At 53.7% G+C, this 21993-nt stretch overlaps 1 protein-coding gene across 2 annotated transcripts in view; it reads left to right on the forward strand.

Annotated features, from left to right (window-relative positions):
* The window catches only part of COL4A1 (collagen type IV alpha 1 chain), a 132390-nt gene that overhangs the window by 85360 nt on the left and 25037 nt on the right, over positions 1-21993 (forward strand). For both annotated transcript variants that reach the window (XM_070471414.1, XM_070471415.1), the window contains exons 12-26: positions 168-209; positions 1386-1472; positions 1929-1955; positions 2121-2171; positions 3032-3076; positions 3160-3213; positions 4800-4841; positions 5746-5830; positions 5969-6004; positions 7823-7987; positions 12943-13038; positions 14388-14471; positions 15023-15093; positions 19575-19766; positions 20325-20493. In XM_070471414.1, coding sequence (XP_070327515.1) covers positions 168-209; positions 1386-1472; positions 1929-1955; positions 2121-2171; positions 3032-3076; positions 3160-3213; positions 4800-4841; positions 5746-5830; positions 5969-6004; positions 7823-7987; positions 12943-13038; positions 14388-14471; positions 15023-15093; positions 19575-19766; positions 20325-20493 — 1246 coding nt within the window. The remainder of the gene's footprint in view (positions 1-167; positions 210-1385; positions 1473-1928; positions 1956-2120; positions 2172-3031; positions 3077-3159; positions 3214-4799; positions 4842-5745; positions 5831-5968; positions 6005-7822; positions 7988-12942; positions 13039-14387; positions 14472-15022; positions 15094-19574; positions 19767-20324; positions 20494-21993) is intronic.

Raw genomic sequence — 21993 nt, forward strand, 5'->3', positions numbered from 1 at the left:
GAATACAACATGATCACAGCTTTCTTGAACATATCAATATTATGTCTTTATGGGACGAAGCTATTGCTTTAAACGTACGATCTTGCTGCATTTCATGTCATATCTGTTAGATGATTTTGAACAAAGTAGACAGTGCTAATAACGGAAGCCTGTCTTTTCATCAACAGGGGCAAATGGGCTTGAGCTTTCAAGGGCCAAAAGGTGAAAAGGTGAGTGCTCTTTGCTCTGGGGCGTTATCACGGCCACAGTCACAGGTCTAAGCAGGATAAGGCTTCCGCCTCTGGGACCTTTGATGGCCGCAGTCACCCTGCTCTGAACGTTCTGCGTATGTTAGTGTTTTCCTGGAGATCGCGGCTGGAATGCGCTGAGATGACTTCGTGTGGGGTCTGACCCACAGGTACAGCTTTAGCGAGGCCACTAATCCTCCTGTCTGTTGACAGCGGTCGATCACAATGTCCTCAGGCAGTGACAAAGCCCGAGCTGGGCTTCACCCTCAAAGTGTCAAACGTAGGACATGGCTGTTAGCGGCACAGCCACATTGAATGCTCCAGGATGAGGCCACTGTGCCCGAGTCGGGAGGGAAAGGGCCTGGGAGGCCAGGAGGCCCAGCCTGGCACGGGCAGCCTCATCCTGGCCAGAGCGAGGCCGGCCCCGGGCCCCTGATGAAACTTCGCCTGGACCCGGCCAGTGAAACGCGCTCTGAGCGCGGGGGGCTGGGATTGTGGCAGCGCGTGGTTCCCAAGCCAGTGCTGACGATGGCCTCGTGGAGTGGGCGGCCGTGGGCCTCCTCTTCTCACCCCAGGTTTCCACCCCATCTTTTCGTAAACCTCAGAGGGAAGGGATTCGCGGCGGACGTGGTGGAGGTCTTTGGGCCTCGGTCGCTGCGTGGTGCTGAGATTTCAGTACTTCCCGCTTCCAGCAGCGGGGCCTCCAGGAAGGAATCCCTGACGCTTCTCTCCATGTTGGTTTACACGAAGGGAGCTTTCCCTGTAGGCACCGCGAGGCAGCCGGGGTCCTTTCCTCCACGCCATCAAATGTGGCAGGCCAGCTGACGTGTGCCCGTGTGTATTACACGTGCTGTTTGTCGTGATGCAAGGTCTGTGCACGTGTGCACACATCCCTGTGTCCTCCAGGCGTTCAAGTTCCGTCGTTACGGGGTGGCGGCTGCCCTGACCACGGGGCGGGACAGCCTTCTCCTGGCTTTCTATCCTTGGTGGGCCGTGTTCCCTCGGAAAGTTCATTTTCTGCTGAGGCAAGGACAGGCTGCAACAGAACACAGTCACATGTGTTAAACAGTTCTATTCTTGGTGTCTCCCCCTTCGGCCTTTCTCCTGCCGGTATAATTATTTTTATGCCCAATTAACCCCCAATTTTTGCCTCATCAGGGTGATCAAGGGGTGAGCGGGCCCCCAGGATTACCAGGACAGGCTCAAGTCATCACGAAAGGAGACACAGCCATGCGGGGCGAGAAGGTAGGGGCGGACTCTGTCCAGTGAGCGCTGCCTTCCTAATCCTGAACCGTTTCGAAGGGATAAAGACAGGCTGGGTCAGAGTTTGGTTTCTCTGGTTCTGTTCACCCTGACCTGGAAGACAGGGGTGTGGACTCCCCATCGTATGAGAAGTGAGCCTCTTGAGAGCAGGGACAGCTGCTCCGGGTTGCAGCCAGACCGGCTTGAGGCCGACCTCCCATGTGAGGGTCACGTGGCGGGGGCGGCCGGGGCTGCAGGGGGAGCCAGCTGAGGATGGGGGAGGTTCGGGTCCAGGCTCGTGGACCAGGCGTGCTCACTATGCCGTCCTTACGTCCATCACCCAGTCACTGGCAGGAAGTGAATGCTCCAGACCAGTGTGAATTTCTTGGTTACTGGAACAGGAAAAGCTGTGTTTTTCCTTGTACCAGTACTCATCTTTTCTTTTATAACTTATTTTAGGGTCAAAAAGGTGAACCTGGATTTCAGGTAAGCACTAAAGTCTTATTTATCATTATTATTTTGTGTGAAAGACCATCATGTATTGGATTTAGGTTACAAGCTTATTTCACCTTCTTTGTAACATTTACTTAATTTAGTAGTTTATTTAAATGTACGAACGAATCTCACCCTTTCTGTTTTTTTTCTGTTAAGGGGATGCCAGGCATTGGAGAGAAAGGAGAACCTGGAAAACCAGGGCCCCGCGTAAGTGCTTCTGAAGTCCTCTCCTTCCTGGTGTGAAATCGTTTCTCCCCCATTCCCAGGATCGCAGGGTCACAGGAGCATAGACTCCAAGGGCCCTGCAGGGGGCTTTCTGAAGCCCTGGGAGCAGGAGTAAGGAGGGAGTCAGCATTAGAGGGGGTCTCCCCGCTGACGCGGGGGTGGAGAGGCCACCGGCCATGCAGGAGACGCGGCTTCCATCCCTGGGTCGGGAGATCCCCTGGAGGAGGCAGCAGCAACCCGCTCCAGTGTTCCTGCCTGGAGACTCCCATGGACGGAGCTGAGGCTTATTCAGAGGACTGCCCCCTCTCCCGCCAAGACAGCACATCCGCTCCATCACCCCATCTCGACTGGCCCCTCACCAAAAGCCACCTGTCCACCTGCTCAGAGCATCTGGGTGCCCAGTGCTCAGACGCTTCCCACGCCCCGAGTCCGGTGACAGGAGACCCACCTCCTCCAACAGCTGAGAGAGTTCAGCTTCTTCCCTGAAATGACGCATGGAAACCTCTGTGAAGGTGAAGCAGCGGTGTATCAGCTGCCAAACACCCGCTCGCCAATCGGAAAACTTCCCTGGTGTCAGCTCTGCCGCTGGGTGTCATGATGTCACAGGAGACTTGGAGAGAGTCACCCTCCAGTTGTTAAACATTGCTGAGTCTTCTATTGTCGTAGCCCTTTCGGCTCATAGTGATTTAATGTATCTTCCCTGACTTATTACTGTAGTGTGGCCAGCCCACCCAGAGGATCCATACAGTGTAATAACTTGTATTTGATTCAAACCCGTGGTGTTAGAGCATAGCTATCACTGTTATTTGTGCACTACTAATATTTAAATTGTTTTTGTACAGGGAAAACCAGGAAAAGATGGTGAAAAAGGAGAAAAAGGGAGTCCAGTGAGTATTTCTCCAAGCATTTTAAAAAGCAAGCTGTTGCTCTTACTCACTTATAACTGTTGTTGCTTTCTGTCCCATTCTAGGGGTTTCCGGGCGATTCGGGATACCCAGGACAGCCAGGCCGAGAGGGTTTAAAGGTGAATGGTGACCCTACTTTCTTTTTGTTTTTTGCCTGTATTTTGCTCAACCTAAAAGTTTTTCCTAGAATAAAGGACCATGCACTCAAAGAATAGAAATTATGTATGTTCCATGTGAGGAAAAGCATAACTCAGTGGTTCTATTTGTGTGCATATGTTTTTAAAGGAAAAAATATAAAATGTTCCACTCATTCAAGTTTTTAATGTGGTTTTTTTGGGAGTAGATTAATTTTCCCCAATTATGAAACAAAGAAAATGCAGGAAGATATAGAAAAGAAAACTTGTGTAATTTTTCTATGATTCGCTCAGAAATGGTCAGAATTCATAATTATCCCATGTATGCACATATACATGAGCTTTTAAAAAATGGGACTGCATGATTTAGCTGACTTTTCCCCTTGATGACGTAGTGAGGATATATTCCAGCATTGTAAATGTGGTTATACATCAACACTTGGGATGCTCATGCCTTTTTCTGCATGATATTTGGATCTTTTCCATATTTTTCTGATTTTAAGTATTTTTATCCACTTGTCTGATCATTTCCCACCATAAATTCCTAAAATGTATAATTTTGGAGTTAATGTTTAGACCCATTTCTGGGGAAGCTTTTGCCACATGTGATAAAATTGCCCTCAGAAGAAAGAATGTTTCATCAGCCGGGGACCCTTCCATCTGACATCTGTTTGTTATTGGGCTTAAACACTTCCCAATCTGATACTTGGAAAAAACTGTGGTTCTATTTATTTATTTATTTTTGTGTGGGTTTATTTTTCTCTTTGAATCATGAGACTAAGTAATGTGGATCTCCACTAAAATAAGAAATGGATTGAAAATATTCATCTCTAACAGTAGGGAGAGAACCTCGGGGTGTGCTTAGCAAAGCCCGTGACAAAGGGAGAAGTCTTCCTCTAAGGCTGTAACTTTATAAGAAAGGCAATTCTTGTAGGCTGTAAAAGGTAAATTTGTTTAGAATATATTAGCTGAGAGTTTTTTAAAGTCCCATAGATATATCTAAAATCTCTTCTTGTATTCAAATAAGAAAACTCAAAGCATGCTACTTCTGGTTTAACACAAGTTTAAAGCCTTAGCTTAGAAGGAAAAAAAATGAAAAAAAAAAAAAGTAAGTGAAAAATATGCTTTCATGAAATACCGTGCATATCTTAGGACTGTTAAAAGTATTATTGTAATTCTTACATAAGAACATTAGATAGAAAAGGATTTAGTTCTTGAGTTTTTCATCTAATATATGTTCAATTAAGCCTCAGAGTGATAAGAATTTATCCACCCGATGTTTTCAAGTCATGCTGGATCTTAAGAGGAAAGGAAAAACACAAGTATCCTTTTATTATGACTTCCAATGCAGGTTTAGACAGTCTTACACCTAAAATCCTCAACTAAAATGATTTCTTTAAGAAAATACACTTAGCCACCCTAAGCTTTCATATCATTTTATTTCACTTATTTTTTATTTTTTTAAAAACTACTGTGTAGGACTTCCCTAGTGGTCCAGTGGGTTAGACTAAATTTCCAGGCAACCATTATAATTAAAAAAAAATACGAGTGAAGTTGTTTTTCTCTTTCAGGGACAGAAAGGTGAAGCAGGTCCTCCCGGGCTGCCTGGAACTGTGAGTACCAGTGGCATTTGCTATCTGTGAAGTGGTTTGAAAAGAGGGAAAGAGAGATGGGCTGACCTGTCACCTCGGCCACACGCTCCACGGCCTTCCTAGAAGGATGCTGACGTAGGGGGTGCATGTAATTTGAACTGATAATTTGTGTTTTGTATCATGTGGTGTTTGGTATTTACTCATTATCATCCTTGGACACGTTCTGCCTATCTGTGACGACTAAAGTGAAAGGAGTTGCACATGGATAACAATATTAGCAACACATTTGGAAACTTAAATGAAAAGGTCTGGTAAGGAAAAAGATAATCAGAGAAACAGATCATCAATTGCTCCAGAGGAACTGTATCTGAAGGGTAGTATGTACCCTGTCCTTGAATTTCGGCAACTCAGAATTGGGGTGAACTGGTTCCTCCTATTTATTGAGGCTCAGAGAGCCTTTTTCCTGTCTCATATTCCAAGGGCCTTAAAAAAGTCCCCACTTCTGACCTCTTCCAATTAAAAAAAAAATTGAGTGTTCCTGTTACATAATTCCTGAGGAAATTTTAGGCAACTTTTCTGACAATACTCTTCTAAGAAGTCTGTTCTTCTTGCAGCTTGTGAGAGCGTTGAGATATTCCTTACCTGAACTCAGAATTCATATATCTCTAACTTGCCTGCAGTGGTGAGGCCTCTGCCAAGCAGATTATTATGAAAGGAAGCAGAACTGCCTGGCAGAGCTCACTGCAGGGCGAGCAGTGGTCCTATTTTCCGTACGCCCCCCCCTCCCACCTCCTTTTCTCCCACGGCTGCTTCTCTGCTTTCACACGTCTTGAAATAATAAAAGCTGTGTGTTTCTTTGTCTGTGCTATAACGTACACCCCAGCCCCTGCCGCGCCGTGTGATGATCTTTCCCTCTGTGATTCAGGTGATTGGCACGGGACCCTTGGGAGAGAAAGGAGAGCCTGGGTACCCAGGGGGTCCAGGGGCGAAAGGGGAGACAGGTCCCAAAGGTGAGGCCCTTTCCTCCTTCCTCCCTCCCCCTCCTCCCTCCCTGCTCCCGGGACCTTGGGTGCCCACAGCACAGAGATTCACATCTCAAACCTCCAGTGAACCAGGCTCAGTTCGTCCATCTCTCTGCCTCCTTGTAGGTTTCCCGGGAATACCAGGCCAGCCAGGCCCTCCAGGTGAGCATCCTCAGCTGATTTTTTGAGTATTTGTATGCTTTCTATGCTGTTTCTATTCTGAACGCTGTTTATCCTCTGCGTTGGTTAGATACTTGCATAAAATGGTTAGCAATTTTGTTGCACATTTTTCTAGCTCTGAAAACAAGATGTGCTCCTGAGTCAGTGTTTGCTCTGTAAATTGCATGTTAGCAGGTACTTTGACACATGTATTTCCTCTCTCCCTGGCTCTGACTTAACAGCCTGCCTTTCCACTGCTCCCGGAGGTATGGTCGCCTTTCTGAAGACCACCCCGCCCCCGCCCCCGCCCCCACCCCACCACCAGGCATCCTCGCTTGCCCTTGCCATCTGTCTGGAATGCCTCAGCTTGAGACTGGACTCAAAGCTGAAACCTCTCCTAGCTAATCTAATCAACCTTAATCTTGCTTCTTGGGAGATCACTGCGTCACGGAGCTTATGCTAAGTCCGTGCTAGTTTTGGGTTTCTCACGGCCGAGTCACCGGGAGGCTGGGGACTGCGCTTCCTGGGGTGCAGAGGCCTGTCTGTGTGGACTGCGTGCATCTCAGGGAGCAGAGGTGATGGGTGCTCAGCGGGGAGCCCGTGCGCCCCGGAACTGACCCCACACGGAGCGCTGGCACTCTTACTGAGGTTTTGGTTGGTTGTTCTTTATTTTTAATTCTTACTGTTCTTTGTTATTTTATTCTTCCCTTCCTGACAGTCCTTAAGTTGAGAGTTCTCCCAGAGCCCCTTCCATTATTTTTACGGGAACAGACACCCCCACTCCCCAACCGTCCGCACTGTCGAAGAAGGCTGGTTTCAGTGCCCTGCATACCTTTTTGCTGCTAAAATGTGGGCATCTACCCTTAGATCATCCTTGTCCATCTTTCCCACCCCGTCTTCTTGGTCGGAAAGCTTACTGGACCTCCCGGGTGCTCTAGCAAACAGGTCACTTCCTGTCTCCCTTGCCAAATCTACTTTCTCAGGCCTCTTATCTGACCCCATTAGCATCTTAAGCTGTGATTTTTAGAAACCATCTTTGAAGCTGCTCTGGCCTTGTCTGTTTTCAGGCGGCCCCGCCTGCCCTCTGCTGACTGTGGAGGCCCTGGCCTCCCTGCCAGCCTCCCTGCCTCCTGCGGCTCACTGGGGCTCAGGTTCACGGCTGGGGTCCAGGTCCAGCCGTCCTTCCTCGGAGCTCTTGCCCGGGCCAGCTCTTCAGGGTTACCTCCCCCGGCCCCTCTCGGAGGCTGGCTGTTCAGTCTCCGGAGCCGCAGTCGCTTCCCCACGGCCACCTGGACCGCTGGGTCCCGAGCGCTTCATCCAGACCCCCCTGGGCTGTCACAGGCCCCTGCAATCTTGTCCCCACAAAACTCAGGGGGGCCGAGCTTGCCTGCCCGCACTCGCTCCGCCCGCCGCCTCGGCATCGCGCTCTTGCCCAGGGCCGCCTCCTCGTCCTGACTCCTTCTCAGCTGGTTCCGGCCCAGTTCCCACCCGCTCTGCATGCTGACCACGTCTGCTCTGCTGAGCGGCGTTTCTGTGCCTGTCCTCTCTGAGCAGATGGGGAGCGTCCTCTGTCTGACCTGCTGGGGCTGCACGGATGTGAGAGCCTGCACAGTGAGCCCCTGCGCCTCGCAGGGACTTCGCAGGGAGCCCTGGCCCAGCTGCGTGTGCGTGCGACAAGCTGGTGCCGCTTCTCACCGTTAGAGCAGCCCGCACTCAGCGGTGATCTGCTGCTCCTTCTCCCGAGAGCGGCGAAGGGAGCCAGTGATGCTGTCCTGAGACTTGCTGTCGTCTTGTGACCGTGGGGGTCTCCTCTGCTTCCAGGTTTCCCGACTCCGGGGCTGATCGGTGCCCCCGGCTTCCCCGGTGACAGAGGAGAGAAGGGTGAACCGGGCTTGCCGGGCGTGTCGCTGCCGGGACCCAGTGGAAGGGACGGGCTTCCCGGCCCCCCTGGCCCCCCCGGGCCCCCTGGGCAGCCGGGCCACACAAGTGAGTACCTTCTGGGCACATCCTGCATGGCGTCCCGTCCAGGACGGGTGCGGGCAGAGCTCAGTAGGGCTGGGAGGGTGCCCGCGTTCACGTGCCAAGCCAGAGGCTGGGTGTCCCGCGACTTACGGATTATCTGCATCTCACGTGGGTGTCTTTGCCAAGTTAGTCACCTCAGAAAGGATGCTGCACATAAACTAATGAACCTGGCTGGTAGGAGCAAGAGCCGGCTTAGCCAGCGTCTGAAGGTAGAGAGCAGGCTGCTTGAGTTACAGCGTTCTTACTGGGACTGGCATGTTCATCTAGAGACACACGCTGGTACTAACACACACACACACAATGAGATGGGGCTGCTCTGTCTGTGGGTAACATGGCAAGTGGCTTCAAATCAAACGGTAGTTTACCGGGCTTTTTCTCATCTGTCCACCATCAAAGCTGAGCACAGAGCACGAACCTGTTGACTCAGTGAAGGTGTTCTGTGGCTCCAGAGTAGCCCCGGTGCAGAGCGTCAGAGCCTCTGAGAGGACCTGCGCTCACGGCCCAGGGGGCTGGGTCTACACGCCAGTCTGTGCAGTGTCAGAACCTTCAAGGGGACCTGCGCTCACGGCCCAGGGGGCTGGGTCTACACTCCAGTCTATGCAGTGTCAGAGCCTCTGAGAGGGCCTGCGCTCACGGCCCAGGGGGCTGGGTCTACACGCCAGTCTATGCAGAGTCAGAGCCTCTGAGAGGGCCTGCGCTCACGGCCCAGGGGGCTGGGTCTACCCTCCAGTCTGTGCAGTGTCAGGGCCTCTGAGAGGACCTGCGCTCACGGCCCAGGGGGCTGGGTCTACCCTCCAGTCTATGCAGTGTCAGAGCCTCTGAGAGGGCCTGCGCTCACGGCCCAGGGGGCTGGGTCTACACGCCAGTCTATGCAGTGTCAGAGCCTCTGAGAGGACCTGCGCTCACGGCCCAGGGGGCTGGGTCTACACGCCAGTCTATGCAGTGTCAGAACCTTCAAGAGGGCCTGCGCTCACGGCCCAGGGGGCTGGGTCTACACGCCAGTCTATGCAGAGTCAGAGCCTCTGAGAGGGCCTGCGCTCACGGCCCAGGGGGCTGGGTCTACACTCCAGTCTGTGCAGTGTCAGAGCCTCTGAGAGGGCCTGCGCTCACGGCCCAGGGGGCTGGGTCTACACGCCAGTCTATGCAGTGTCAGAACCTTCAAGAGGGCCTGCGCTCACGGCCCAGGGGGCTGGGTCTACATGCCAGTCTGTGCAGAGCGTCAGAGCCTCTGAGAGGGCCTGCGCTCACGGCCCAGGGGGCTGGGTCTACACTCCAGTCTATGCAGAGTCAGAGCCTCTGAGAGGACCTGCGCTCACGGCCCAGGGGGCTGGGTCTACCCTCCAGTCTATGCAGAGTCAGAGCCTCTGAGAGGGCCTGCGCTCACGGCCCAGGGGGCTGGGTCTACACGCCAGTCTATGCAGAGTCAGAGCCTCTGAGAGGACCTGCGCTCACGGCCCAGGGGGCTGGGTCTACACGCCAGTCTATGCAGTGTCAGAACCTTCAAGAGGGCCTGCGCTCACGGCCCAGGGGGCTGGGTCTACACGCCAGTCTGTGCAGAGCGTCAGAGCCTCTGAGAGGGCCTGCGCTCACGGCCCAGGGGGCTGGGTCTACACTCCAGTCTGTGCAGAGCGTCAGAGCCTCTGAGAGGACCTGCGCTCACGGCCCAGGGGGCTGGGTCTACACTCCAGTCTGTGCAGAGCGTCAGAGCCTCTGAGAGGGCCTGCGCTCACGGCCCAGGGGGCTGGGTCTACCCTCCAGTCTATGCAGTGTCAGAGCCTCTGAGAGGGCCTGCGCTCACGGCCCAGGGGGCTGGGTCTACACGCCAGTCTATGCAGAGTCAGAGCCTCTGAGAGGGCCTGCGCTCACGGCCCAGGGGGCTGGGTCTACACGCCAGTCTATGCAGTGTCAGAACCTTCAAGGGGACCTGCGCTCACGGCCCAGGGGGCTGGGTCTACACGCCAGTCTATGCAGTGTCAGAGCCTCTGAGAGGGCCTGCGCTCACGGCCCAGGGGGCTGGGTCTACACGCCAGTCTATGCAGAGTCAGAGCCTCTGAGAGGGCCTGCGCTCACGGCCCAGGGGGCTGGGTCTACACTCCAGTCTGTGCAGTGTCAGAACCTTCAAGGGGACCTGCGCTCACGGCCCAGGGGGCTGGGTCTACACGCCAGTCTATGCAGAGTCAGAGCCTCTGAGAGGGCCTGCGCTCACGGCCCAGGGGGCTGGGTCTACACTCCAGTCTGTGCAGTGTCAGAACCTTCAAGGGGACCTGCGCTCACGGCCCAGGGGGCTGGGTCTACACGCCAGTCTATGCAGAGTCAGAGCCTTTGAGAGGGCCTGCGCTCACGGCCCAGGGGGCTGGGTCTACACTCCAGTCTGTGCAGTGTCAGAACCTTCAAGGGGACCTGCGCTCACGGCCCAGGGGGCTGGGTCTACACGCCAGTCTATGCAGAGTCAGAGCCTCTGAGAGGGCCTGCGCTCACGGCCCAGGGGGCTGGGTCTACACTCCAGTCTGTGCAGTGTCAGAACCTTCAAGGGGACCTGCGCTCACGGCCCAGGGGGCTGGGTCTACACGCCAGTCTATGCAGAGTCAGAGCCTCTGAGAGGGCCTGCGCTCACGGCCCAGGGGGCTGGGTCTACACGCCAGTCTATGCAGTGTCAGAACCTTCAAGGGGACCTGCGCTCACGGCCCAGGGGGCTGGGTCTACACGCCAGTCTATGCAGAGTCAGAGCCTCTGAGAGGGCCTGCGCTCACGGCCCAGGGGGCTGGGTCTACACTCCAGTCTATGCAGCGTCTCAGAGCCTCTGAGAGGACCTGCGCTCATGGCCCAGGGGGCTGGGTCTACACTCCAGTCTATGCAGCGTCTCAGAACCTCTGAGAGGACCTGCGCTCACGGCCCAGGGGGCTGGGTCTACACTCCAGTCTATGCAGCGTCTCAGAACCTCTGAGAGGACCTGCGCTCACGGCCCAGGGGGCTGGGTCTACACTCCAGTCTGTGCAGTGTCAGAGCCTTCAAGGGGACTTGAGCTCACGGCCCAGGGGGCTGGGTCTACACTCCTGTCTATGCAGAGCGTCAGAGCCTCTGAGAGGACCTGGCGCTCACGGCCCAGGGGGCTGGGTCTACACGCCAGTCTATGCAGTGTCAGAACCTTCAAGGGGACCTGAGCTCACGGCCCAGGGGGCTGGGTCTACACTCCAGCCTGTGCAGAGCGTCAGAACCTTCGAGGGGACTTGAGCTAACGGCCCAGTGCGCCGAGCTGACTCCATCCAGCCTGTGCCTAGCAGAGTGACTGCAGCGTGGCTCCTCAGGCTGCTGGAAGGGGCTCCCGGAGGTGCCCATGGTTGACTCCCAGAGAGCAGACCCAGCTCCACGGAAGGACTTCTTGTGGGTGAAGCTCCGAGCGGAGGCCAGATATGCCCTGGACGGCACGAGTGCCTCCAGACGGGCAGCCTCACTGGGAGCCCAGAGGCGCGTGTTTCCTTGTTAATGGGTCGACAGTGCATCCATTGTGACTTCACGGGGACTCCCGCCCCTTCTGATATGAAACGTGGAGAATGAAGATCAAATAGCGAAGTTCTAGAGGCACACAGCACAAAGGCACATTTCTCTGCATTTCTGAGAGAAGCCCGTGGGCATCAGAAGGGCCTTTGGGTGCTCATTCACTCATTCCTTGGTCACTTGCTCATTCAACAAGCATCGGCGTGCCTACGATGCCAGGCGCCGCCCTGAGACCTGTGACAGAGCCCACGAAACGGTCCTGACCTCCTGGGCTGTGAACCACGAGACAGAGACCAAGTAAATCAGTAGCTGGTGGGGTGGCAACCAGGGCTATAGACTCAGGAGGAGACGAAGTCAGGAGAGGAAGACAGAGGTCGAGGTGCGGGCAGGCGGGCCATGGGGTGTAGTTTTAAATCGAGTGATCGGCAAAGAGGCTGGTGAGAGAGCCAGCCGTGGAGAAATCTTGAGCCTTTTCTTAATAATCTGCCAGTTCTGAAATGTGAACACCTGTCACGGAAAGACTTGAACTTCTGGGCGCTGAGAACCGTGCAGGGTGTGGGAGTTTAATACGTTGTAGTATTTACCCTCTTGGTTTCCCAGTTGCCCTTTTCTGGGTGTGCAGATTAGGTGGTGCACATCACAGTGTGTTAAGTGGTGATTCCTAAATGAGAGTTTTGCACAGACGGAGCTGGTGTGTGGGCTGCGGACGCAGGAGCTGCAGCCGTGGATGTCCGGGCTTCGGTCGTGAGTTTAATCGCTCACTCTGTCCTTTTCCTTCAAAGATGCCAGAGAAGGAAGTGCTAACTCTGTCACTGTGTGTGTCCAGAAGCAATACTGTTTTTTACTGGAACCCACAACAGATGGCGTTTGTGTCACCGCATTTCACGTTCATGCTTCTTCACGCCAGTGATGCTCAGGATTGAATCGGAACAATTAGGAGTGTTTTCCCACGGGCAGTCTGCCCCTCTGAAATAATGAGCACTTCTCTGCGAGTCTGCTCAGCAGGAAAAAAAAGGCATAAAGGCTCAGGTGTCCGTGTTGACCTCACAGATGTAGGACGTGGACGGACCATCACTCTTTGAGCCTCAGTTTCTGAATCTGTAAGGATAATGGTGTGTACTTTGCAAGATAATATGAAATAAGGTTCAGGACGGGGCTCAAGAGCTGAAATACATGTTAGAATCGTAAAGTAGAAACTTCAGCGGTGACGGCTTGTGACGGGGAGTGGATGGACACTCTGCATGCTGATTTTACAAGTTAATGTACTGGGACTGTGTCGAAGCAGGTCACAGCGGGATTTCCAGTACTTGTCAGAGAGCGTGAACGTAGTTTGGTTTTGTAATGGAGATTGGATTAAGAGCCGGTGAAAATGCCTTGCTCAGCTTGGTGGGAGTGATCCTGTAACTGTTAAAAATCCATTTCAGACGGAATCGTGGAATGCCAGCCCGGGCCGCCAGGTGATCAGGGTCCCCCCGGAATTCCAGGGCAGCCGGGGTTGACGGGCGAAGTTGGAGAAAAAGGTGAGAGGTTTAATTGTTCAAGACAGGGTGATTGTGCTTGGGCGTGTGATACATTCCTTCATGCGTACCGGCTTTGGGTGGACGTGGGTACATTCTTCATTTGAAGCTCTCTTCAGAGTCCCTTCCTGAGATGCGCCTCCCGACAGCCCCGCTGAGATTACTGGGTGCTGGAGAGACAGTTATCACCGGGGAGGCAACGGGGGCCTTGAAGTCAGCGTCCCTCCCTGTGGTCAGCAGATTAGATTCCCAGATTGACATCTCCATGCGGTCCTTTGGTTCAAAGTCCGAGATTCTGTTCTCCAGGAATGCGCATCTTTCCAGCCTCAGCCTGATCACAAGCATGCACACAGGATGTTCACGCCCCTCAGACTCAGTTCCCTTAATCAGTGTGAGCAGCTCTGGGTTCCTGGGTCGGCCAGCTCCACCCAGGGCTCTTAGTTTTATCTTAACCTTTTCAAGGGTCCAGGACTCAGCATAATCCCCTCACAATCTTGGGAATGATGGCTCATCTCTGTACAGACAGGCCTGTCTTAGTGTGGACTAAACCAAGGATGTTCTGGTGTTTATACAGTACGGCTCTTAATGCCCAGACCAAAGAGAGGGTGGCCCCCACAAGACTGATCCCTCTGGGTCCCATGTCTGGCTTTAGATTGCAGAGAATTTGCACTCTTCAGAAGTTCAAAATGCAAATGCCTGGAAAATGTCTTAGCATTTTGACAACCATGTACGTTGCAGAACACTAGATACATTCAAAGTTTAGGATGAAGACACTAAGACATCCCAAAGGCCTTTTAGCATAGTTTGAAAATTGAGATGCAAGAGATTCGCATTTCCAAAGAAAGGCGTGTCCTCCCATCTTGTAGTTCTGGGGTTCCTCTCATCATCCGTCTTCCGTGTTAGGTCATGTCTTGCTTTTTGTGCGTTTTTACTCCCCTGTGTCATCTGTCAGCCTGGAACACGGGTTCAAAGTCCCGGGGCTAGAGGGGCACTTGGCTAAGAAATGCTAAGTCAAAGAGAAAGATGCTGGCGGGTTCCAGAATTAAGAGACAGAAGGATGCAATCGTGTCATCTCAGGCTGATGAGCAGAATGGCGTTCTGGTTCACTGTGGATTGAGGCAGGGCCTGTCCCTCTGCAGAACAGAAGAATGGGGCTCCTTAGAAGGGTCCCCGTGGTCACCTATGACTGTGCTGAGGGCAGAGGGCAGGCCCCCTGTCAGGACCCACGGCCACTGGCAGCTGGATGCGTCCGGAGCGGGCGCTGGGCGGGCGGTACCTCTCCTGTGCGGCCACTGTGCTGCCGGGCCTTCTACTCCCTCATTCCGCGTAATACCCTGTGTCTCCTTTTTTAGGTCAAAAAGGAGACAGTTGCCTCGTCTGTGACACAACAGAGCTTCGTGGGCCCCCAGGGCCACAGGGACCCCCCGGAGAAATAGGTAAGACCCCCAGTGTGAAAGGGACCAGGTTAGGATTTGCTTCAGTGGGTTGGAACCTTCGCATCTTGCTGCCTGAAGTGCCTCTTGCTGCCTGACCTGATGGTCTGCAGGAGCGCTCAAGCGAGAGGTGACAAGTGGATCTGCCCTTCTGGGATTTGTCCATTTTGTTGAAAACGATCAAGCCGGCCTTCAAATGCAGCGTCAGAGAGGTTTCCTAGTGAAAGGGCAGCAGCAGGTGGTTCGCACAGCTCCGAAAACTTCCTCGTCTCCGAGGAGGTCACGCCCTGCTTTGGTGGAAGTGGTCCCTGGGTGGGTGGGCAGGGATTTGTAGCTATCCAGAGTCAGGGTTTCAAGGTCACTTCCCGGCTTCTGAGCCCATTTGGGGCTTTTTTTTTTTTTTTTTTGTCATTACTCTCTTGAGATTCTTTAAACATCATCCACTTTGTATGAAAATCTTAGCGATTTTGAATCTTGAAGAAAAAGGAAGTATTTTGAGCTGTTAGAAAGTGTCTTAACAATGTGCTGAATTTTCCCTCCATCTCTCACAAAAGGTTTCCCAGGACAGCCAGGGGCCAAGGGTGACAGAGGCTTGCCCGGCAGGGATGGTCTGGAAGGAGTGCCTGTGAGTAATCCAGTCTGAGTTCCTGTGTGTTAGAAGTTTCCACTGAGCAAACCCGCAGAGGCGTATCTTTTTGCATCTGCAGGTGGACTCCTGCTTTATTTGGGAGCCAGCAAAGAATTGCTTTGTGGAGCAGTTAGAATGACTCCCCTTGTCCTCCCTGACTGAGCTGGGCATGGGCTGAAGCAGTGAGTCCAGAACCCGCATCCCAACTTGCGGGTCTTCTCACCTGGTCAGAATTCAGCTGCCACTTCACCTGTGTCCAGGGGCAGCTCAGCGCTGGTGGGCACTTTCCCACGGGGCCTCTGGGGGCTCCTGCAGCCAATGGTGCCACCGAGGGTCACTGCAGAAGCTGCGCCGGTGAGCCCGTCTTTCTGCATGACCATCCATCCTGCACCAGATAACCTGGAACTCCTCAGTGAATAAGTTCAGCGGTGGTTTCTATGGGGATGGAGGCAAGCTGACCTGCTTTCCTCTAGAAATCTGAGCTATTCTTTTATTCTCATTATTACAGACATAGATTTTGAAAATTCCTATCACCAGCATCTATTATAAAGATGCTTTTTCAGACCTGTAAAAGACAATATCTCAATCCCATATGTGAAACCTTTCAGTTTAAACAGAACATCAGTTTCTTAACCTTTCTACTTTGTTTTAAAAGGAGTCATTGAATAGGAAATTGTACTAATGATCTTAAATATTGAAGGACGTGACTTTTGTGCATGTAATCAGCTTCACTGCTAAAGCTTTTAGACCTTTGGACTTTGTTCTCATGTCGTCTTTGTTCTTCTAAGTTCAGTAAGCATTAACCAGCTTCTCCAATTTCTTTCGTTCCTTTTTTCTTTTCATTTCTCTTTTGTACTAAATTGAACATCAAATCTTTATTCTTTTTTTGGTGCACAAATTACATTTGTAGTTTAAAAAGATATTTCTGGAAGGTTCTATAAGAGTGGGCCAGGCCAAGAGTGAGTTGAAATAGGAATGAAACAGCTGGAATTCAATGGTTTTCTCCTTTTGAAGTCAGATCATGGGCCTCTGCTCTCCAGAACTTCCCCGGTGCCTGGGGAGCTGAGTTAGAAGTTGCAATTGTTTAAAATATTTCTAAATAAGTTGTAAGTTCACAAAGCTGGGAATGCTGACTGTGGTGGGGATCAAAGTCGGGACCACTTTGAAGGCCACAGACAGAGTCTGGACATGGTCTTTATCTCCTTGGCCTTTCTGGAATAAAGACTTCCTGCTTCGAGTCTGCCTGGAACCTAGTTCAGACACCCACCCCTAGATCCAGCCCCAGACCCAATAAAAATGAGAAAAAAAATGAAGGGGGATGGTTGAGGAGAAGTCATGATAAAGAAAAAATGCAGAAAATGTATAGCAAAAAACAAATCCTGGTACCTTGTCCGTCAGAGCTCCTTTCTTGGTGTAGAAGGAAAACACTTCTAAAAACTGTTCTATGGGTAAATAACTTGAGACGATAACGGCTTTCCTTTTGTTAGATGCAATGTCACAGTTCCATGGTTAAACGAGCTCAAAAATGTGGTCCCCTTATTTTGAATTTGGCTGGAGGCTGAAGGAGGCTCTGCAGACCAGGAGAGCAAACTGGAAAGTAGATTCTAGTGAAAACCCCTCTGGTCCTGCACTTGACTTGGGTACGTTTCTGTGACATGGCCTCTGAAGGCCGAGAGTTTGATTTTGGGGAGCAGGGTCCATGCTGAGATGCTGAAGCCCAGCCCCCAGCAGGTTCGGGGTCACTGGGAATGACCCGCGTTGGTCGGATGGAAAGTCTCCTGAATTTTCCCACGGCGGCCCACTTTTTGGAAGAAGACTGCGTAAGTCTTCAGATCTCCAGTTGCTGCAGCCGATGTGAACTGCCAAGGCAGCATTTGATTCTTCAGTATTTATCTTAAGGGATAAGAATCAAAAGACCTTTAAATCGTTTAGGATTAAGAAGGTCTGTGGCAGAGAAACTACAGGAGATGTCCTTGGGTTGTAAATGTCACTTTTCAAAGAAACCCTGGATTTCTCCCTTAATGCCTGACAAGGTCATCGGTATGGGGAAAAAAAAAATTGTATTTTTCCCACCCTGTGCTCATAGTCTTAGAAAGCACTGTATTTCTAAGCTGTGAATCATTGACATAACATAACATGAGAGGGTGCTTCTGTTTTGAGAAGGTCTGCACTGGTTGGAGAAGGAAATGGCAACCCACTCCAGTGTTCTTGCCTGGAGAATCCCAGGGATGGAAGCCTGGTGGGCTGCCGTCTATGGGGTCACACAGAGTCGGACACGACTGACGTGACTTAGCAGCAGCAGCACCGGCTGTCATTCCTTACCCTGGCATTTATTTTTTATTGATGGAAGTCGCCAGTTCAGCATGTCCTTCCTCCAGCATCTCCCTCGTGGAGACAGACACACGGAGACAAGACAGAAAGCCTTGGTCTTGCCCTCAAAGCCCTGAAAGCTAGTGGAGAGGTGAGCAGACAGTGAACGTCCCTGCGAGCAGGGAGGACCCAGGCTGCCTCGTGGTAACGGGACAGAGCTCCTTGGTCTGTCTGAAGAGGTTTCTGAGTTTAGCCGGGCGTCCTCACCGACTCAGTGGACATGAGTTTGTGTAGGCTCCCGGAGTTGCTGATGGACAGGGAGGCCTGGCGTGCTGCAGCCCATGGGGTCGCAAAGAGTCGGACACGACTGAGCGACTGAACTGCACTGAGCTGAACGATGCGTGGGAGCTAATATTAACTCGGACAGAAAAAAGCTACAAAATACCACAGCAGCTTTCAACCAAGTAATGACTTTTCCCTGACCCCTGCTGACCTTCCCAGCGGGTGGCTGGTGGAAATACTGTGTGGCCCCTGCGGGGACCAGCGCATGTAGGCCGAGCATCTTCCCTGATCCCCCAGGAGGGCTGAGTGAAGCGTGCTCAGCTCCCAGGGGCCCTTCCGGCCCAGGGCCAGCTCCGACCAGCAGTGTCTGTCCAGCGGCGCTTTCTGCCAGGATAGACCGTCTTCGGTCAGCACCGTCCAGTGTGGGCACCCCTGGCCGGTGGTGGCTACTGAGTCCTTGACGTGTGGCCGTGGGATTAAGGAACTGAGGTTCTACGTTAGGTTTTTAAATAGTAGTGGGCAGAGCAGCTTTGTTGCCCCCTCTCCTGGCTTCTGGAAGAGCCCTGGCTGGCTTCGGCCGCATCTCTGAGAAGGGGTAGCTGCCCGCCTGGATGGAGCAGCCGCCCCACAACTTAGCTGGCATCGTTCTGACTCCTCGGAGGCCAGATGAGCAGACACGTGTCAGCCCCACGGCAATGCCTCCCGAGTGCGCCAGCCCCCGAACCCCTCCGAGCCGAGTCCCCATGTCTGTGCCCGAGGCGGGCTTTCCTAGTAACACCCAACTCCACGGGGCCCACGGGGTGTGGTGGGGATCCAGGACGGGCTCTGCGGCGGGAAATCAGCACTTTCTGGCGTGCGGTCCTGGACGAATCCCTCTCTGAATGTTAGCTCCTCATCTGCCGAGCGGCCGTTCCCACTGTTTCCCTGTGGAGTCGGGTTAAGAGTCAGGGCTGCCCCAGGATGGGATGCCTCGCAGGCGTGTGGGGAATGGGAGCCATGTTGGAGTCTAAAGGTTGTGTGGATTTGGGTGTCTCTGCCCCTCCGGCTCCCTCCATTGAGGAGCACGGGTTACACATAGACAGAGGTGTGTGCACGCGCGTGTGTGTGTGCACGCGTGTGCTTCACAGACATCCAAAAACCATTTCAAAGGGAAAGGGGCTCAAACCACGTGAATCCTGCCTAGTGAGCAGGGACTCCTCTCAGAGAGAGCTCAGTGAACAGTCGTTGGAAGTCCTGGCTCTTCCCTCCGCTCAGGAGGCTGGAGGAGGCGCCTTCTAGGGTTGTGGGCATCCTTTGAGGATCCCGCCTTCCAGGAGTTGAGAGATAGTCTCTTGGGAAACTCACTCCTGTTCCGTTGATGGCTCAGCATCACGGTTACGGAGCTGGCCGGGTGCTCGCCCTGGGCGTCTCCTCTGCCCAGGTGCCCTGCACCTTCTCATCTCTTCCGGAATTAGGGCCGTGAGCGTGGAAGGGAAGCTGTGTGCTTTCTGCGCTGGCCAGACTTGGAGAACATGGCTGCTCCCAGCTCCAGCTCTGGCTCCTGGGCCCAGGGAGTCGCAATCCAACGCCTGCCAGGCAGAGCTAACCTGTTCTGGGCAATGTGAGCAGTTGTGAAAGGCAGGAAGGCACCGGGGACTGGCCCACAGGCTGGGGACAGCTGCTGTTCTGTGTCCCCGCCGGCGATCCTAGCAAAGGCTTTTACAGGGCCACGCGGCAGGGAGGTCAGCTCAGGGCTTGGTCACAGAGCTGCTGGCTGGCTCCCAGACAGGGAACGAGGAAACTGCACCCGTTCCCACTTTCCCAGGCGTCCTGACCCCTTGCTGGCTCTGCTTTGCTCTCCGGATGAGCGTCTTTGCTGGGGGCATCATAAGGTTTTGTTCTTGCAGGGTCCGCAAGGTTCCCCGGGGCTCATGGGCCAGCCGGGAGCCAAGGGGGAGCCCGGCGAGATCTACTTCGACATACGGCTCAAGGGCGACAAAGGAGACCCCGGCTTCCCAGGCCAGCCCGGCATGCCAGGCAGAGCGGGATCCCCTGGAAGAGACGGCCACCCGGGTCTGCCCGGCCCCAAAGGCTCCCCGGTAGGTGGATTCCCAGACTCTGAACGAGTGCTTGACGGATGGATACTCAGATAAACTTATTGGTATCATAACTGCCTGTGTCCACTGGTGGGGGGGCGGTCGATGTCATGGACAGACTTGTTTCTCGTCCCCTGGGGAAGCTGTGGTCTGTAAACCCAGGAGCTGAGGACCTTGCCTTGAACAACGAGATGATAAGGGGGTCACTGTCTTCTGATGGGTCTGGGGGAACTGAAAAGGCGCCCACCTGCTGGATGGGAGGTGAAGTTTAAAGTTAATGGCGCTCATGTCACCCTTTCAGAGAGGATTCCAGAGATCAATGCTTTCCTCTGTGGAGTGTGCCCTATCCTGGGGGGAGGCAGGCAGGGCGATTTCTCTGCTGAGATGGAAGAATGCTGGTTTCGTTGATTAACTGCAGGTTGACCTTTGCTGACGGGTCGAGGTGAATAAGTAGCCCAGCCACGTTAGAGCCTGGTCACTCATTTACTGCGAATGCTGGGAAATGTGCGCTGGGTCGGAGCGCTGGTATGTCTGCTGATAATGCTCTCTTTCTCACTCCAGGGTTCAGTAGGATTGAAAGGGGAGCGTGGCCCCCCAGGAGGCGTCGGATTCCCTGGGAGCCGTGGCGACATCGGCCCTCCGGGGCCTCCAGGCTTCGGCCCGATTGGCCCCATTGGTGACAAAGGACAGATGGGCTTCCCAGGAAACCCCGGGGCCCCAGGCCAGCCAGGTGAGGCCCGAGGTCCTCAGGTACCGCCTCAAAGCACCAGGAGTCTGGGCTCAGCCATGTGCGGTGTGGGTCTGGTTCCAGTCCTGCCAGGAGCTGGACTGTGGCCTGGGCAAGTCCTTCCTTATGAGCTGGGCCAGGGGGTGTGTGTAGCCTCTGGATGACAAGAAGCTGAATTTAAGGTGATTTCCTTATAGATAAGTATGCCATGCATGGCAGCCCTCTCCAATATTCGTCCCTGGAGAACCCCATGGACAGAGGAGCCTCGCAGGCTCCAGTCCAAGGGGTCGCAAAGAGTCAGAGATAACGGAGTGACTTAGCACGCAGCACGCCCATGCCGTACGTACCAGTGAAAACCAGCCCTTTATGTGGATGTTAAAACAGCATAGGCCCATGCTCTCCTTTTCCCCTGACGAGCGGCCCGTTTTGGCTTCTGCGTATCCCCGGCCACGTACGGGTTCATCATCGGGGACCGCAGGGAAGGGGGCTCCCCAGGACCCGCACACAGAAGCTGCTCGGTGACCTGACTGTGATCCACTGGAAGGACCGATGCTGAAGCTGCAGCTCCAGTCCTTTGGCCACCTGATGGGAAGAGCTGACTCATTGGAAAAGACCCTGACGCTGGGAAAGATTGAAGGCGGGAGGAGAAGGGGACGGCAGGGGATGGGATGGTTGGATGGCATCACCAGCGTGATGGACGTGAGCCTGGGCAAACTCCAGGAGATGATGAAGGACCGGGAAGCCTGGCGTGCTACAATCCACGGGGTCGCAGAGAGTCAGACACGCCTGAGTGACCGAGCAACAACAGAGAAGGAAGGGAGCGCTGACATGGTTGCCTGCAACACTTAGAAAAGGAGAGGTCGGGAGTGACCTGGACACGGAGGACAGAGGACGTGCGCGTTACTGGGACGTTTTACAAGTGGGAGAAGAGAGTGAGAGGTGGCCGGGGTGGCTCCAGTGCCGTGAGCAGGGAACCTCGGGGAGCACAGTGACTCAGCAGTGGACGGCCAGGGCTTCCAGGAAGAGCTGCCGTTCGTCCGGCCCTCACACGTCTGCCCGCTGTCCCGAGCCGGTGTCCGGCCCCGAGTTCCACCAGTCTCGGCCCCCACTGGGAGCCGTCATCTCCTGTGAAGGCACGGTATAGAGTCATCAGCTCGGCGCCGCAGGAAATGCCAGCAGCCTTTGATGGGAGTGCAAACGCATCTTGCTGTGTCGGTTGTTACTGCTGTCATTGCTGGGTGATCACTGGTTACTTGGCCTTAAGTTAGGACTGACTTGTTCGCTGTTTAGCAGGGACCCGAGAAATGTCTCTTCTATGACTCCGTTCGGGGCAGGAAGTCCTGGGCTTGGCTTGAAGCCCCTCGGTCTTGGAGAGGGGCCCTCCTGCTCCTGATTCCCAGAGCACCATCTCAAGTGTTCTGTGTGCCCCTCGAGCCTGAATACTTGCAGAGTGTAAACAGGAATCAGCTTTTTCTCTCGGCTAGAAGCCACCATCATCAGAAA

The sequence above is a fragment of the Odocoileus virginianus genome, chromosome 8 (assembly GCF_023699985.2).
Source record: "Odocoileus virginianus isolate 20LAN1187 ecotype Illinois chromosome 8, Ovbor_1.2, whole genome shotgun sequence".
Taxonomy (NCBI): Eukaryota; Metazoa; Chordata; class Mammalia; order Artiodactyla; family Cervidae; genus Odocoileus; species Odocoileus virginianus.